The following is a 15,843-nucleotide window of genomic DNA, read 5'->3' as shown; positions in this document are numbered from 1 at the left end:
CATTTATCCCAGAATACCCCAGAGAAGCCATAAATTTGGGGTTAGAAATAGAAATGCAACCAAGTCTTTAATGCTTCCTACATAAAGCAACACCTAAGTTGCTGTTCAGACTCCCTTTTTAAGTTTAAAAAAAGGGCTGCAGAAGTACAGTTATGTTTAATAAATCACAATACTAAAGGAAAGCAATTAGCAGTGGTGTATCTTACCTCCTGTGGCTGTATTTCAGACTTCATAAGCTCCATAATGGATTCTAGAGAAAGGATGTTAATTTGTTTCAACTGATCAAATGCAGAAATGCAGACCAAACAGTAGCAAGTCTAATTCTATTTAAATAGTAGTGTCAATTGCTAAACCAGATATTCTGAAAGCTCAGCTTGTCATTCAACATACTATTTTTTTTTGACAAGCTTTTATTTTCTGGTTGGGTTTTACATTTGCAGAAGTTGAGTTAAGCAAGAAACATTTTGTAATATCCATAATTTGGTTATTTTAATATGTAACATTCCCTACACCAGACAATTCTCATATGTTCAACATGGAGACTTGATCAGAAGGCAAAAACATTGTATTACTATGAATCAGATTTTTTTCTACAATATTAGCCATAACAGGGCTGCAAGCCTTCCATGTTCCATTTTAGTTACCACATTGTAAATCAGCTACAGCATAGGATCAGATTTAGCATCAAGCTATGCAAGAAAAAAAATCAATGCTCAGTTCAAGCTTATTCCAACATTATGATACAGAAATTGAACACTGTAATATTCCACCTGGTTCTTTGACAGACTCTCCTTTTGACATCTGTCTTGTTCTCTCAGATTTTCTATTTACTTCTTCTTCCAATTCTTTTACTGGCACAGTGGTGCGAGGAGTCGGAATACTTTCAAAGTAGCCAGAGTCTAGAAGTTTGGATAACAGGTCCTTCATGTGTTTATCTGAAGAGTAAAAGTCCATGAAGTTATGAAAATTTGAAAGTAAGGGGCATTCAGATTACAGATCAAGACTCCTTACTTCCTCCACTTTATATAAATCGCAACTTCAAGTTCACACATCTTACTGAGTTACAGCAATAAAATGTTTTAGTAAAGGAAAGTATTTGTTAAACTGCTTTATCTATTACAGCTGAAAACATCTTTGCAATCCAGAGGTAAGACTGCAGCTTTTGTTTAAATGCACACAAGCTAAACACCAAGCCACCTGTTCTCCCACATGCTTAGAAAGGGATTTGTTTACCATCTATAAGCTAGCCAGCAATGATACTAAAAGCATGTTGTGCAGACTGTAGCATAGGTAAAGCTAAACTAAGTCACTATGGAACTGCCTTACAAGACCCTCTTCCCAGTGATAGGATAGTAAGTCTCAGTCTTCCTCAGAAGAAAAAGTTATGAACTGCAAAAACAAGCAGGGACAGAGAAAGCGAGATACTGTTCCAGACCAAACTTAATCTGAAGTTTTGGAAAAGAGTCAATGCTAATATGGTTGAAGAAAAACTTAACTGTGTAGTCTGAGACACACTGTCCAGTTTCCTCCTTTATGCAAAAGAGACAGTAGCTTAAAGTAGAGAGAAAGACCTCAGAAGTAGCAGTGATACTAGAAATTGTTTTAGAGGAGAAAGAGACAGGGCAGCCTTGAGAATAGGAAGAATACCCAGTGAAAGATCACCCCTACCAGTGACAACCATATGAACAAGAATTAGTAGCTAGAATACAGATATAAAAAATTGTCTTCCAAGGCAGTGAATGCTAATAAGTTGTAACAGCTTTATCCAAAGTGTAGCTTGCACACAAAAGGATAGAAGACTGACACTAAAGGGATAGAGATACTGACAAAATAGTCAGAAAAGTTTATATGATAGCCAAAAAGCTACAAAAGTCTGGAGTCCAAGATAACTAGGCAACTATCAATTCATGCCAACAGATACAGGGCCAGCTTGCACTTTGTCCAGAACTGTATGACAAGAGTTAACACTTAGTTGACAGTTCAACTGTCTGTATGTGGAAATTAGAGTACATTAGTGCTCTGGTCTAACAGTTTCAACAACATTCTTGTTGATGACAAATGAAAGATTACTGCCACACAGCCATTACAAGATTGGAGTAAACAGGACAAGCGAGGTCTGTTTGCAGTAGGAAAGACACTACAACTCAAGTAAGGACAGTTTCCTCACAAGCAAGTTCTAAATAAGAACACAGAATGTGTATGTTGGCTTACAACCAGGGGTTTTTGAAACTAAGCCACAGATTTTTGTGTGCTTGAAAAGTGAGGACACTTGCAACAGGTCTATAACTGCACTGTGCATGATTAGAGGTCACAGCAAGGTCCACTAATGACTATCCTTCCTTAGTATGGTATCCTACACTGTAGTCAGACAACTGGTACAAGCCTAGAATTCTTACAAGAAGAAAATCTTCAGTGCTGTAGGACGTCCAGCCTGGGGCCAATGAAGCTTTGTAATACACATCAGTATGCTCAACTACACTCAATTTCATGGCTGGAAACAGTGTTCCAATCTTAACCCATTTGCACATAATTACCCAAAGCACTTCCCACTGCTGGTTCTGTAAGGTATTCATGCATCAGCATTTAAATTACTACCATTTTTTCCTCAAAAAGGTCCTAGTACATTGGCAGAAGAGTAAGTCTTTACTTGGAAAAAGAAAGCATGCTGTATTGTTATTGATCTGTACTTAAACAGAACTTAGAACAAACAGCAGTTCATCCTTGGATAACTGAGTTACACACAACACTTGAAAGTGCTTAATTTAGTAGACTTCCATGTATATTCACTGGTTTTAAGATGTTTCAGTAGCACACAAATTTCAGATGTCTAAGTTATTTCTCTAGACAAGACACTCACATGTTGTTCCAACCACAGGTTTCTCACTTCCTTCTAGAAGGTCCCAGAAGTAGAGAGATGATTGTTCCATCTGGTCTTCAACACTAAAACAAGTGACAGTTTTACCATGTAGAATCATAGCCAAGATCAAGAGTTGCAGTATCCCAATACCCCTCATTTTAACAGAGAAATTTTAGCCTACCAAATAAAGGCTATATACATACAGTGAATTCTAAGCCCATTATCCACCGAGTGATTCATCTGTATCTGTTTGTACATGATTGAATCTAGCAAATGTAAATTCTTTTGTTGGTAATTAAGACAGATTAGAGAGCCTAGCACTATCCCACAAGACCATATGGCTGGACTTCATTCCAAGCCAGGATTCCCAGACAGGGAAACAATTGCTGTTTGATCAGCTGCTCACCTTGTTTATTGGTTACACATGTGCAGGGGCAACCATCAACAGCTCCTGCCACTCTGCTAGTTATTGAGAAACTTCTGACATAGGTCCATGATCCATCCACCCACCCCCTCCAGACAATGGATTTTGAAGTCCACCATGATTTAGTATCCCAAAGGAAAGGATTATGCTTCTTGTGGAAGTGTAATACAACAAGAATACGCTAGAAATAAAGTTATTTCACTGGGATGAGAGGTTCCTATTGTGTAGCTTTTTATAAGCAGCTGTTCCTTAGAAGTTAACTTAAGAGTAAAGATTAGGCAAGTTTAGCATATGACAAGTGATAAGTTTTAGGAACTTGTTTGAATATGGAAATAACTCTTATCCATAAAGTGTTTCAACTTACCACTTAATAACTACTTTTTCCATATTTAAATACAATTCTTACTACACTATCTTAAAGACAGGCTGTCATGCTAAGCATAAGCCATCATAGTACAACCATGGTGCCAAGTTAGTACTGACATACATTACATCTGTTGACAACCTGTTACCTTAAAATGTATGACATTTAGTGCAGAGGTATCAAAAACTTCAAATTTTTAAAACTACTTTGAAGCTAGTAGCAAGAGAGACTCAGGACTACCACCTTACACTCCTTTGGAATAAAGGAGCACATCTGATCATGTGAATGGAATATAGAACAGTTCTCCTGCGTTTACCACACTTTTTTTACTTCACGAACAGTGAGAACTCAGGGAAGCAGCACACCACCAGCCTCCCTGCTTACGATGGTATTGGACTATCACCCCTCAATGCCACAGGGAGACATAAGATGGCAGGGCTTGTATGTAACTTGCACAACTGAGGCTGTAATTTCTGTAGCTTTCCTTTAACAACTCCAAGCAAGTTAAATCTGCTACATTCCTAGTCTCAGACTAAAGCAAGTGTACTGAATAGAATTTTAGTGTCCCAAACCATAATATTTCAAGATGTGGCAGTGTCAAAGAGGACATTTACTGTAAGGAATGAAGCATACCAATCAGACAAAAATCTTGATCTTACCTCAAGTTCTCATTTCTTTCTGGACATGTCAGTTTTGCAAATCTTATGAGGTAGTCTAGTTCTTTAGAAGGCAAGTATATTGCACCATTCACACCACCTTTGAAATCTTTCTGAACATGCTCTTGAGTGAAGTTCTGCAGTACATACTGGACTTGAAGTATTGTACGCAGTTTTTTCTTCTCTGCTTCAAGCTTCAATAGACTCTCTCTTCGCTGAGCCTTCCTCTGTGCTTTCAGCAGCTATTTCAATACATGAATTCAACAGTTAAACACAATGGTTTAGTAACAGGATTCTAGGATAAAACACATCAAGTTCTAGAATTAACCATCCTACATTGATCAAAATAACTAATTTTGGTTAGATAACACAAGCTCCTAACTCTTTAGATACCCAAGATCTTTCAAGCTCCCCCTCTGGAAGAGCTCCCCATTTACCTACCAATTCTCTACATGTATAGCTTTTAGTCAAACTGGATACTGGTAGCTCCACTTGTGATATGCCTTTATGATATTTAGATCCTGATTATGCCTGCTATCTGCTTTACTGTAACAGCATTCACAACTGAGTATACAGAATTGATACCAATGCACAAATCCAAGCCTAGCTGACCTTTAACATTTATCACATGAAGGTAGTGATGCAGAAGTTCTCAAATTTCTGCTAGTGAGACAACTGCCTTTTCACTTTTGAATACTCCAATTTAAATGATACAGCAGAACCTTACAGTTACTCTTATTTGTTGGCAGAAGACTGAAGCACTCACTAAATAAGCAACAACACAAGTCACAGAACATACACAGCCCTCATGCATTTGAGGAGAATGGTCTTATTATGCAGCAGAAGCTATCCAAGTAACTGCAGAATTTAAAATACCTCAGTATGGGGTATCTTAAGTTTCTTTGCAAGATCTATGAAAATTTAGTTTTCTAGAACACACTGTAAAGGATACAAGGATATTGTTGCCAGAATGGCCCCTAGTGTTCCACTAATGGGTATTGGCTGTAGAATCCGTACAGGTAGAAGTAGAGCCAAGGAAAAAATAAAGTGGGTTAGCCTTTAAATATAGCATAAGTTCAAGAACAAACACGAACTGGTAGAAGTTAATGCTAGATTACTAAAAACATCTACAGAAAGATACACTGGGTCACAAACCTTCATTTCCAGTATTTTATGGGGAGCTACAGAGAGAAGCAATAGGAAGCAATCCAAGTTTTGACATTCAGCACAGTAGTTTCTATGTTCAACATACAATTACTGAGGTAACCCAAAGCAGCAACACTGTGAAAAGGCTCTTAAATCTCTGTTCACAGCGCTCTGAGAGGTTCACTGCACTACCTGGAATTACTACATATACAAGAAAAGCCTCTCTAGCAAAATTGTTTGGGTCTCAGTCAACACCAAGACAAGCCATTTTACCAGTCCTTCAGCATTCTGCAAGAGGCAGAGAAATAATGCCAGAGCAGTGACTAATCATGTTTAGCATCCCCAGCACTACCTTGGATCAGATCTTTTCATGAGGATAGTATTTGCTTGAGCCAAGAGACCAGTTTCTCCAAAGACAAAACACTTGCTTACATAGAAATAATTATGTAGTGCTTTAAACCCTGAATAAAGGCCTAAATAAAGCACTAAATCTGTGACTTGCCATAATTAGAGACAACTACAGCAGAATAAGTGGCAAACTCCACAAGCTTCAGTAAAATTTTACCGAGAGCTGTACTTCTCACTGAAACCAAAGTGATTTAACCCCAGCACTTTCCCTCACTGGAAACATCAAAACATTGTTTGGAAAGGATCTTGGTATGTCACCTAGCCCAGCCTCCAGAACAAAGGCTACACTGAATCAATACCAGATCGCTTAGAGCTTTGTGCAGTCAGGTCTTGAAAAGATCCAAGGACAGATTTTACTACTTCCCTAAACAGCCTGCTCTAGTGCTCGATTATTCTCAGAGTGAGCATTTTCCTCCTATCTAGTTGGAACCTACTATTTCAATTTTTGATCATTCCTTCTCCTACCACATCTCTCAGCAAAAAAAGTCCGGCTCCATCCTTTCAGTAATCTCTTTGGTATTTGAAGGCTAATATTGCATCTCCTGCCAAGCCTTCACTTCACCAGGCCCAACAAGCCCACTTCTCCCAGGCTCTCCTCACGGGTCTCATTTTCCAGGCCCCAGCCCTTCAGAGGCCCACCAAGGGACTCACTGAAGTTTAGCTATAGCTTTTGTGTACCAAGTGACCAGAAATAGACACGACTGGTTAACAAGTACCAAACAATCAGTCATCCTTAATCTGCTGGTCCTCACTCTAAATGTAGCCTTCACTGCTCCAGGGGTACACTTAATTTACTTTGCCTGCTGCCCACAAGGACCTGCATGTCCTTTCCAGTGGAGCTGCTCCCCCACCAGTCTGCACCTATGCAGGGGATGGGTCCAGCTCAGGCACAAGCTACCAGCAAGACAGTTAGTTTCAAACCTAAGTAAACCAAAGTAATTTCAAACACAGATGAGTGCCAATGGTTCAATTTACTTAAGCACAAGTTCTTACAGGGGTACCCAGTGAATAACCATATTGTGGAGGTCAGTGGTACATGAAATTGTCAGCATTTACTCTGCTCTACTCACTAGTCCAGACAGTTTAAGCACATTGTTCCCCCAAGTTCCAAGATAGAAACTTCCTAATATTCTGCATATTGGCATATAAAAGTAGCCATTAGAAGAGTAGCACAAATTTTGCAGTTACCTCCTGACAATACAGGGAAGAGCATTTTATACTTACATCTTGGCTAAGTCCTGAAAAAGTCTTCTGAAGCTCCTTGGCAAATTCCAAGTTGTGTACTACTTCATCATATTTCTCTACTGCCTCCTACAAAGGAATAGATAAAAATGTATTTTTCATGCTTAAGACTACTGGTTGCATCTCAATCCCCTTGTGCTTAAATTCTCAAGAACTAGTCATTTAGTGTGTAATTCTCTGAAATTGTAATTTTTTAAAGATACTACGTCTGTAACTGGTACTTTAAATCTAGTTATGAATATCATTTGCCCATGACTGAGATGCAGTATAAAGCAAATTCACACCACCACACAGATATCCTACAAGTTTGTCTGTATTAGACTTTCCAGGCAACATCTTGTACAGTACTTGATTGCTGAAACAGAAAAGCCTGGATACCAGTTATTTCATTTTTCTTTTGTTCCCATAGGTCTCAGCAATCAGAGGTAAGCAGCTACTTAAAATCAGACACTGATATGAAAGCTGGAAGGAATACAGGAGACAAACAAGCTCAGCACAGATCTTTTACCCTCATGCTTGGTGGAATGCCTTTCCAGATAATGTGTACAAACTTTAGAAAGAAAACAATATGGAAGGCAAGTCATACTTTCAGAAAAGAGTCTTTCAAATTTAGTTTCCACAAATAAAGCAGTGTTCTTATCTTCACTAATGGCTTTAATTGATATTTTACCAGACAGTCTTCAAAAGACTAAAGCAGATTAATTGCATTTTGATATACCCTATTTTTAACGAGTTCTTCCCCACTAAGGAGTAAGTTCATTTTTCTAAGTCTCCACAGCTCTGAAGATAGCAAAATGCTGTAGTTCAGACATAGTATGAAGACATGGGCAGCGTAAGGCATGCTTGGGAAGTAACAAGTTAGATTTCAGTTGTTCACATGCACTTTACACTCAGTTTGGTTTATGCTTATGACATGATATCAGAAGTTTTTCTAGAATGGGCCCATCAGTCTAATATAAAGCTTTTTCAAAGTAGTGTTAGTGTTGATAAGTGTTTCATCAGTGCAGTGACAAAAGCTTAATCTGTCCCAATAAGATCTGGGACATGCAAATTCTGTATGTGTTCCTAAGCAACTGGAAAACAAGTTACATGTTCATTTGTTCAATCAGTTTGATTGTTCGGTTACTTGTATTCACTTATTTGTAGTATACTAGACATTACTGGGCCTAAGTACTACTCAACACAACAAAGTGCGGGATTTACTGTAAAGCACTCATCTGGTAGTTTAAGTTGTCCTCACACAATTTATCAAGCACCTTTTAAGAATTAATTAGCCAGTTCACTTAGCACTTGGGAGAATGACTTCTAAGGCTCTAATGCCCACACATTTGAGGTAGACTCACAATTTAACACCAACAACTTACTATACAGATTGTGCTAACTGTGCTTTTAACAATGCAAATTCCAGAGTAAAACTCCCTACCTGAAAACATCAAGAACAGTTACCACTGCTCTGATGACAAGCTATAACTCAGCCTGCAGGGAAGCAATAGCTTTCCTTTGTCACACCTGTTATTAACATTCATTAACAGCATGCTGGAGGAACAATACTGAGGAAAGTCTACTCAGCTTGCAAAACAGCACAATATTGCCAGTGAGACCATTTAACTTGCTGGAAGCTCCTAATTTTTGAAACAAATGTTTCCTAAAGTAAGGCTAGCATACACAGTAGCTCTAGCAGGCATGCACCACAAGTAATTACAGTTTAATCCAAACTGCTTGCAAACCAAGTTTATCATCAGATGTGCACTTCTTCCTCTGTGAGAAAATGAAAAAATATAGATGATAAAGTTATATTAGAGCTCCACTGTATTATAGGCAGTTAGGTTTCTTCAGGCAAGTGTCCAAACTATTAAGCTCCGCACTAGCTTCAATCACCAGGTCCTAGTATTTGTATATACATTGGGAATTTGCATCTGAAAGGCACAAATGCAGTATTTCTATCTTTATCACTGAAACAAGGGTCTTGACTAGATTATTAGTTAAATAATGAGTTGACATATGCTTCTGCAATAGTCATCTGAACAGTTTGACTACCACTGGTCAGTTCACTAGCAAGACTGAATTTTAATTCCCCATTTTAGAAACCCGAGATATCCCAGAAACTGGGATAAATATACTAATACTTAAAAAGTTAAGCTCAGCTGGGAATACTGAAAGCCAGTAACCAAGTTAATTACCATTTTCCAAAGTTAGTGCTGCTAGATGCATTTGCTAGAAAAACACCTACAGAATCCTTTACCTCTTTAGTTCCCCACATCTTAATCTCACTTCCACCTAACAGCTTTTCACAGTCCAGGGTGCATGCCAAAGATAAATAGTCAAATTTAGAAATAGCTTTAAAACATGTTCAAGACTAATCAAACACAGAATACTGTTCAATAGTCTGTTAGTGGCAGAAGAAAACAGACTGTAACACCTATGATCTAAACACAAAAGATTCTTGCCTGCCTGATTCCAGACCATTTAGAGAAACCAAAAGGTCGTCATCCTACTTCATACCATCAGATTTAGTTCATTTACTTCTGCTCTTGAGATGGCAAGATACTACATCAGATTTTGTAGTTAAGTGCTAAATGATCATTCACTCCAATAGGTCTACTCTACTTTTAAGTAGCAAGTTATTTCCCCTCTTATCCCATTTATGTCTAGTTCTCATTTACAAATGATTCAGAGTAAGGAAATAGTATTTGCATTCTCCTACTGCTGCACTGTGATAAACCTAACAGTCAATGAAGTATTTTTCCAACTGGTTCATTAGCAGGATCAGCACTACCACTGAAGTGTCAGCACCCTTTGTCACACAACTGTTCTTTAGCATGTGAAGTACATTTTAAAAATGTGACTCCTAGATGACTACAGCAATAGTAGTCATCTTTGGATTATGTGACACTGCTACTCAGACATGCTTAAGAAGCAATAGCTTTCATGTTACAGAAACTTGGTTTCAGTTCTAGAATCTGTTCTAGTCCAAGACAGAAAAAAAGCCAGAACCACTGTTTTAACATCAGGCAAGTTTAAGCTAGCTCCACAAAGCGGATCCCATTTGTTGATTAGTGATTGTGAATTCTGACATTCCAAGTTCTAGCAACTTGAGGTACAAAACAGCCACATTGCTCTAACAGCACTTGAGAGTGCTGGCAACAGCCAGCCATCTAATGGCAGCACTAGAAGAACAAGAAAGCATTCCCAACTAAGTAACTCATAGCTAGGTTTGTGTTAGGAAAGCCTTTAGATCCCATGCAAGTTAGACCAGCATCTTCCTTTCTACCAACAGGGACTGTTCATCAGTTATACTGTACTATCTGTAACCAACAGCATTGTGCAGCCAACAGGCAATTTCAAGTAACACCTGTTAATGAAGATATCATGAGGATTAGTTACACCAGAAGTCTTGATGTTTGGATTCCAACACTGCAATACCATATATGTAAGCTGCATACAGACACCTCATCAAGACATAAAGGTGCAGCAGCACTGAAGCTGAAAGCCTACAGAGCAAAGATAAACAAGGACCTTCTATTACTTCAGTACACAACGCAAAGGTTAGAGTAGGAGACACGGCTTGTGGGCTCACCATTCAGCTTAATTACCAATAATTTGTCCATTTGGTTTTGTAAAAAAAATACCATTGCAAGCCTGCAAGCATTACTCCTGTAAAACTACACCACCACTTCCTTTAGCAACCTACCCCTTCTGACATGTTTGAAGGTTCTGAGGCCATCCACTCCTGCATAAAGCAAACTTACCAACTGGTCTTGATTGAGGGCTTCTCCCTTCTTCAGGCGATCTTTGTAGTCTTCTAGTTTGAGCTGCAGCAAAACACAAAATACATTTTTAATATTGATTTCTATCTAATGTGGAGTATGGGGTACAAGTGAAGTTACATATTCTTTCCGTATTTTAAGTCATCCACATACTGCAACAGAATAGGAATTTTACTACTTCCTCTCATTTTCAGGAGAGAGGAACACAAACTTTTGCTATGCTGTTGCTTTGGCAATCTCAGTCTCCAGGACTACTTCCCTTTCCTATGTTTGATCTTTCAGTTCTTAGTTACTACCTTTGTTTCATTGAAGAAATACTAATGCATTGACACTAGATCTTTAAGTGGCTCCAAATACATCCAGTGTCCTTACTTTAAATTAGGCTTTTTTAGCTTTTCCAAGTCAATGCTGGAATTTAGTTATTTTATCCTTGAATAATCCTACTTAATTTCCCAGACTGTGTCTTTCAAAAAACTGGCTTCAGTTATGTCATCCAGATTTTATAGCACTATTTCCTAAGAAAGTGGACTAATGTCTTTAGGGGAGAAATAAGATTTATTTCTAATATACTGAAACAGACTTTAAAAGCTGATGTAAACTATACAAAACTAAGCTATTTGGTATTACAAGCTTACTTATGCACACAGGGAAAAGAAAGGGGAGTTCACTGCCATGAAGTTGAATACTATTTCATTTGTGTATCTACCCACATAGTGTTTCTGGCACAGGACCTATAGGAGCCTAGAACTAGGAATACTTTTACTCATTTTAGTAAGTCACACTTTCATTTGCTGGTGAGGCCATATTGTCACTCATGTGAAAATCAAAGACACTGAGAAATTCACAACAATAAGCTTCCTTGGACAGAATTAGAATACAACATGAAGTCAGTTAATCACACAAAGAAAACATGCTTATCTGACATTATTCAAAATTACAGCATGATGCATGACATGAGACAGCAGTAATACTGCATCTCCTGCAGGAGGATTAAGTCCCCTAGCCACATGGCCAGAAGTCTGATCTATTCCCTCTCCTCACCCTAAGACATGACACAAAGCTTTTACTTAGAGAAGCACAACATATTCATACAATTGCTTTACTTGTAATCCTGATCCAGTACTGAAAGCAACAGCACCATTATTTCTTTTCTTTTACAGAAAATAGCATTTTCCCAGTTAAAAATCATGCACATAGCCTTCAGTTACCTGCCAATCAACTGAAAGTCTTAGAATGCAAACGCCTGACTAGCTATAGCCACAATATCTTAGGTGTATCATTACCTCAGCTATTCTTAAGACTGTTCTGTTCCCCCCCCCACCCCAGAAAAGCACAGTTCAAAGCAAGAGAGCACACTTCGGAGGCTTTCTGTATAAAAGCTTTCTAGCAAGTAACATTTGTCTATATTTGCATAAATCTGACTTCTGTATTTTAAAGTGAAGGGCATTTCATTATTAAATATAATTTGAAGTTTCAATGAGTCCAAGGAAACACTGTTCTAATTTCCAGTTTTACATACATTTCTACATCCTAATATTAGATGCATGTAATCAACCTAAGAAATATGCAGATTTCTGCCAGACTATAAACCATCTCCAAGTCAGTTCCAAGTTAGTTGTGAACTGATTCAGTCCATTAGAGAAGCATCCCCAGTTTTGATCAACATTCAGTTACTTTTGCTAACTATTGGGCATGCACAGTAAAGCCAGCAGCTGAGAGCAGGCTTCTAGTTAGCTGCATTCCTGATTCTCTGAAACAATAATGTTATGCTTATACAACACCAAATGCAAGTAGCCTATTTCAGAACAGTAAGAGTAAAGAACACCATTCTTTACTATAGAGGGGTTATAAATGATAACAAAACCCACTAGCAAATCCACATTTAGGTCCTTCCATGGGTTATTTTAAAAAAATCCATGATTACTCTCTATATACGCACACAACCTTATTCCAGATATTATAAAATAGGCACTGAGTTTTACAATTAGCAGCTTAAATATGTGCCATGCCATACTAAAGAAAAACAAGTTACCTTCTTTTTCTCAATGTTCCTGATCTTGTGTTTCAGGCAGATAAGCCCATTATCGATGTAAGTCTCATATGCCTGGGAAGGAGAGGCTGCCGAGTTCAGCGCAGACTGCAGGGGGCTGGAGGGAGGCTGGGTCTCCCCAGACGGGTTCACCTGCTGCTTGGCCGCCTTCATGCTCTTATCCTCACCCTCCTCTGACCGGCCTGAAGGTGATGATGGGCAACGGAAAGGGGCTTGGGAAAGCTGCACCATTGAAATGGATGGAGCTGCAAAGAAACTCCTTTTATTTAGCTCCATCTCTCCCCCCTTCCCCTTTTTAAAGTTACATCTTTTCTTCTCACACATTCAGAATGTGTAGCCACAAAACCAAGCCTTGGCTAGAATTTATCACAATCTTTCACTCTTCTCCCCACCCTTTCAAAATATCTGTAGCAGGAATTTCAAAGCAAGGCAAACTTTGTATTGTTCAAGTCTCCCCACCCATCCAGACACCAGAAATCCTTTACATAGGCAGAATTAGACAGCACAGGGGATGATTCCAGAAACCCAATATAGCGTCCATATAAAACTAGGCAGGTCTCCTGCACACATCACCCACAGGGGAAAAAACTGCAAGCAAGCAATTGCAAATCACGCCGCCAGCCTCGCATCCAGGCTGCAGCCTGAATGAAAATTTGGAAGTGGCATGCCTGAAGGTATAGCCCCTCTTCTTAGCCCCATTAAATCAGTTTTACCTCTTCACGACCTTTGCAGCAATCCAACTGAGAATTTAAAACCGAAAAGATTTCAATTGAAAAAGTGAAGACCAAAAAAAAAGAATCGCTTAATAAAGCAAGCGGCACACTCAGTTACAACAGCATCATTCTTCATGAGGAACTGCTCTCTGCCTACACCCATCCAAAAGCCGTGCCTGTGCCACGGCAAGACACCAGCTTTGATGGGAGGGGCTGGGCTTTAACCTTGAACAGAGAATTTCTCCAAGAGATGCTCCGCCACCCTCATCTTCAGCTACTTACTTACACCTGCTCCCGGGAAGCAATGACACCACATTTCTGCCGCCCTGCCCGCCACGGAGGCCTGCGGCACACGACCCCCGCGGGCACCAGCCGCCCACGGCGAGGGGCCGAGGAGGAGAAAACCCGCATTTTCCCGGGACGCCCGCTCAGCCGCCGCCAGCGGGCAGGGAGGTGCCCCCGCAGCCCACCCCGCCGGCTCCGAGGCCCGCCGAGGGGAGAGCCCGGGGTCAGCCCTTCGTCACGCCCTTGCCGGGGACGCGGAGGAAGCACCTCCCGGGGAGGGCACGGCCGCCGCCGGCCGCCCACCCCGCACGCCTCGCCCCGAGCAGGGCGGCGGAGGAGGGAGAAGAGAGCGGCGGCAGGCTCCTTCCTGCCGGCGCCGCCGTCCCGGGCATTCACCTCCTCCTCCTCCGCCGCCGCTCACGGCCGCCGGGCTGCGGGGGACCGCGGCCGGCCCGGCCCCGCACCGCCTCGCTCCCGCCTCCCCGCTCACCTCGGTGCCCGCACACGCTCAGGCCCGCCCCGCCGCCCGCCCCCCGCTTAATATAGCGGCCGCGGAAGGGCGGGGCGGGGCGGGGCGGGGCCCGCCGCGGAGGTCACCGCCCGCCTCCCAATCGCCGGCGCCGCCTCACCTGCCCGTCTGCCTTCCCGCTCTGCGCCGCCGCGCCTCACGTGACGCGGGGAGGGGTGGGGACCGTTACTCGGGGCGGGGAGCCGTTCCCGTCAGCGGGGCGGGGCGGGACGTCTCCCTGTGAAGGTCAGGGCGCCCCGCCCGGGGGTCTCTGGGTTGGGGGGCTGAGGCGCCGAGGTCCCGGGAGAGAGCTGGTGCTCCTCCAGAGCCTTGCGTGGGCGAGAGACCTGAGGGACGGCCCTGGCGGGAGGTGGGGAACAGGGCGTCCTGGCGGAGCGCAGCCTGCCATCGGCTTCGCGGGGCAGGGACGTGTGGCGCGACGGCACCCCGTGCCTCGCTCTCTCCGTGAGGGAAGCCTTCGCGCAGGTCCCCCGTGAAGCCGTGATCCGCTGTCTAGTCACACATCTGCTGTCTAGTGTCACAGCAGCCTCAGAACGGTCGGCCCAGGACAGGCTGGCTTCTCTCTCTCTCCAGGCAGCCCTGAGAAAAGGGTCTCGTCACCCCAGGGCAAGGGGATCCCGGCCTCCACCCCGTCACAACACGGGGCCCAGTCGCACCCTTTCGCTAGCGTGGGCTGGGTGGCCGTGGGACAGGAAGGGATGTTGGTCTGTGCCTGGTTAAACCAGCAGAAGGGTTCCTCTGGGCCAGTACGGACCCCCTTGAGGAGACTTCAAGGACTGTGGGTCATCTTACGTAACAGAAGGTGTGAACGTCCTCTAGAAATGCAACCCAATCATGTAAACGCTTGGTAGCTAGTAAAAGCACTTAAGCCCACTGAACATACATAATAATTACAAAAAACCTGTTAACCTCCAACAATGGCATCAGTGCTATGCAAGGTATCAATGGCTGGAAGACTAGAGAATACAGACCTGCCAAAGACCAGAGGACTAAGCGGGGATTACGTTTTCTGTGTTTCTCTTTTTGTGGCCATTACCTCAAAAAGCAATAAATAATATAGCAAGTTCGGAGAGGTTCTGAAAGTTGTGAAAATAGAGACATCTTGAAAGAGACAAAAATGAGTCAGTAAGGGAGGACTGCGAAGAGAGGTTTTACAGAACACAAAAGCTGCTTATGTAGTACACAGGATGGATGTGAGAACTGGAGAGGAAGGGCTCGTACAAAAGAAAGATTGCATTTAAAAGTAAAAACAAGCAAATGATAAGTGATTCAAACAATAAGGAGAGATTCAGCCATACAGAACCACCTGTAGCATCCATGATCTTGCCACTTCTGGTTTAATCACAAGTCTCAAAATACTTCATTTTTCTTAAAGCCCTAGCTCCTAGAATGAGGTCACTTT

At 41.7% G+C, this 15,843-nt stretch overlaps 1 protein-coding gene across 5 annotated transcripts in view; it reads right to left on the bottom strand.

Moving 5' to 3' along the window:
* CAPRIN2 (caprin family member 2) overlaps nt 1-14,532 on the bottom strand; it is a 35,868-nt gene extending 21,336 nt beyond the window's left edge. For 3 of the 5 annotated variants that reach the window (XM_069807615.1, XM_069807616.1, XM_069807619.1), the window contains exons 1-7: nt 12,897-14,301; nt 10,847-10,909; nt 7,080-7,166; nt 4,305-4,543; nt 2,858-2,940; nt 771-935; nt 207-250 (exon numbers count right to left, since the gene is read on the bottom strand). In XM_069807615.1, the coding sequence (XP_069663716.1) occupies nt 207-250; nt 771-935; nt 2,858-2,940; nt 4,305-4,543; nt 7,080-7,166; nt 10,847-10,909; nt 12,897-13,238 (1,023 nt within the window). In that variant the 5' untranslated portion in view covers nt 13,239-14,301. Of the gene's footprint in view, nt 1-206; nt 251-770; nt 936-2,857; nt 2,941-4,304; nt 4,544-7,079; nt 7,167-10,846; nt 10,910-12,896; nt 14,302-14,402 lie in introns of those variants that run through there. The other 2 variants (XM_069807617.1, XM_069807618.1) reach the window with 2 other exon arrangements.
* Nucleotides 14,533-15,843: the final 1,311 nt, after the last annotated feature.

The sequence above is a fragment of the Haliaeetus albicilla genome, chromosome 19 (assembly GCF_947461875.1).
Source record: "Haliaeetus albicilla chromosome 19, bHalAlb1.1, whole genome shotgun sequence".
Taxonomy (NCBI): Eukaryota; Metazoa; Chordata; class Aves; order Accipitriformes; family Accipitridae; genus Haliaeetus; species Haliaeetus albicilla.
Note: the sequence above shows the minus strand (reverse complement) of the source record. Positions and strands in the feature narration are given on the sequence as shown.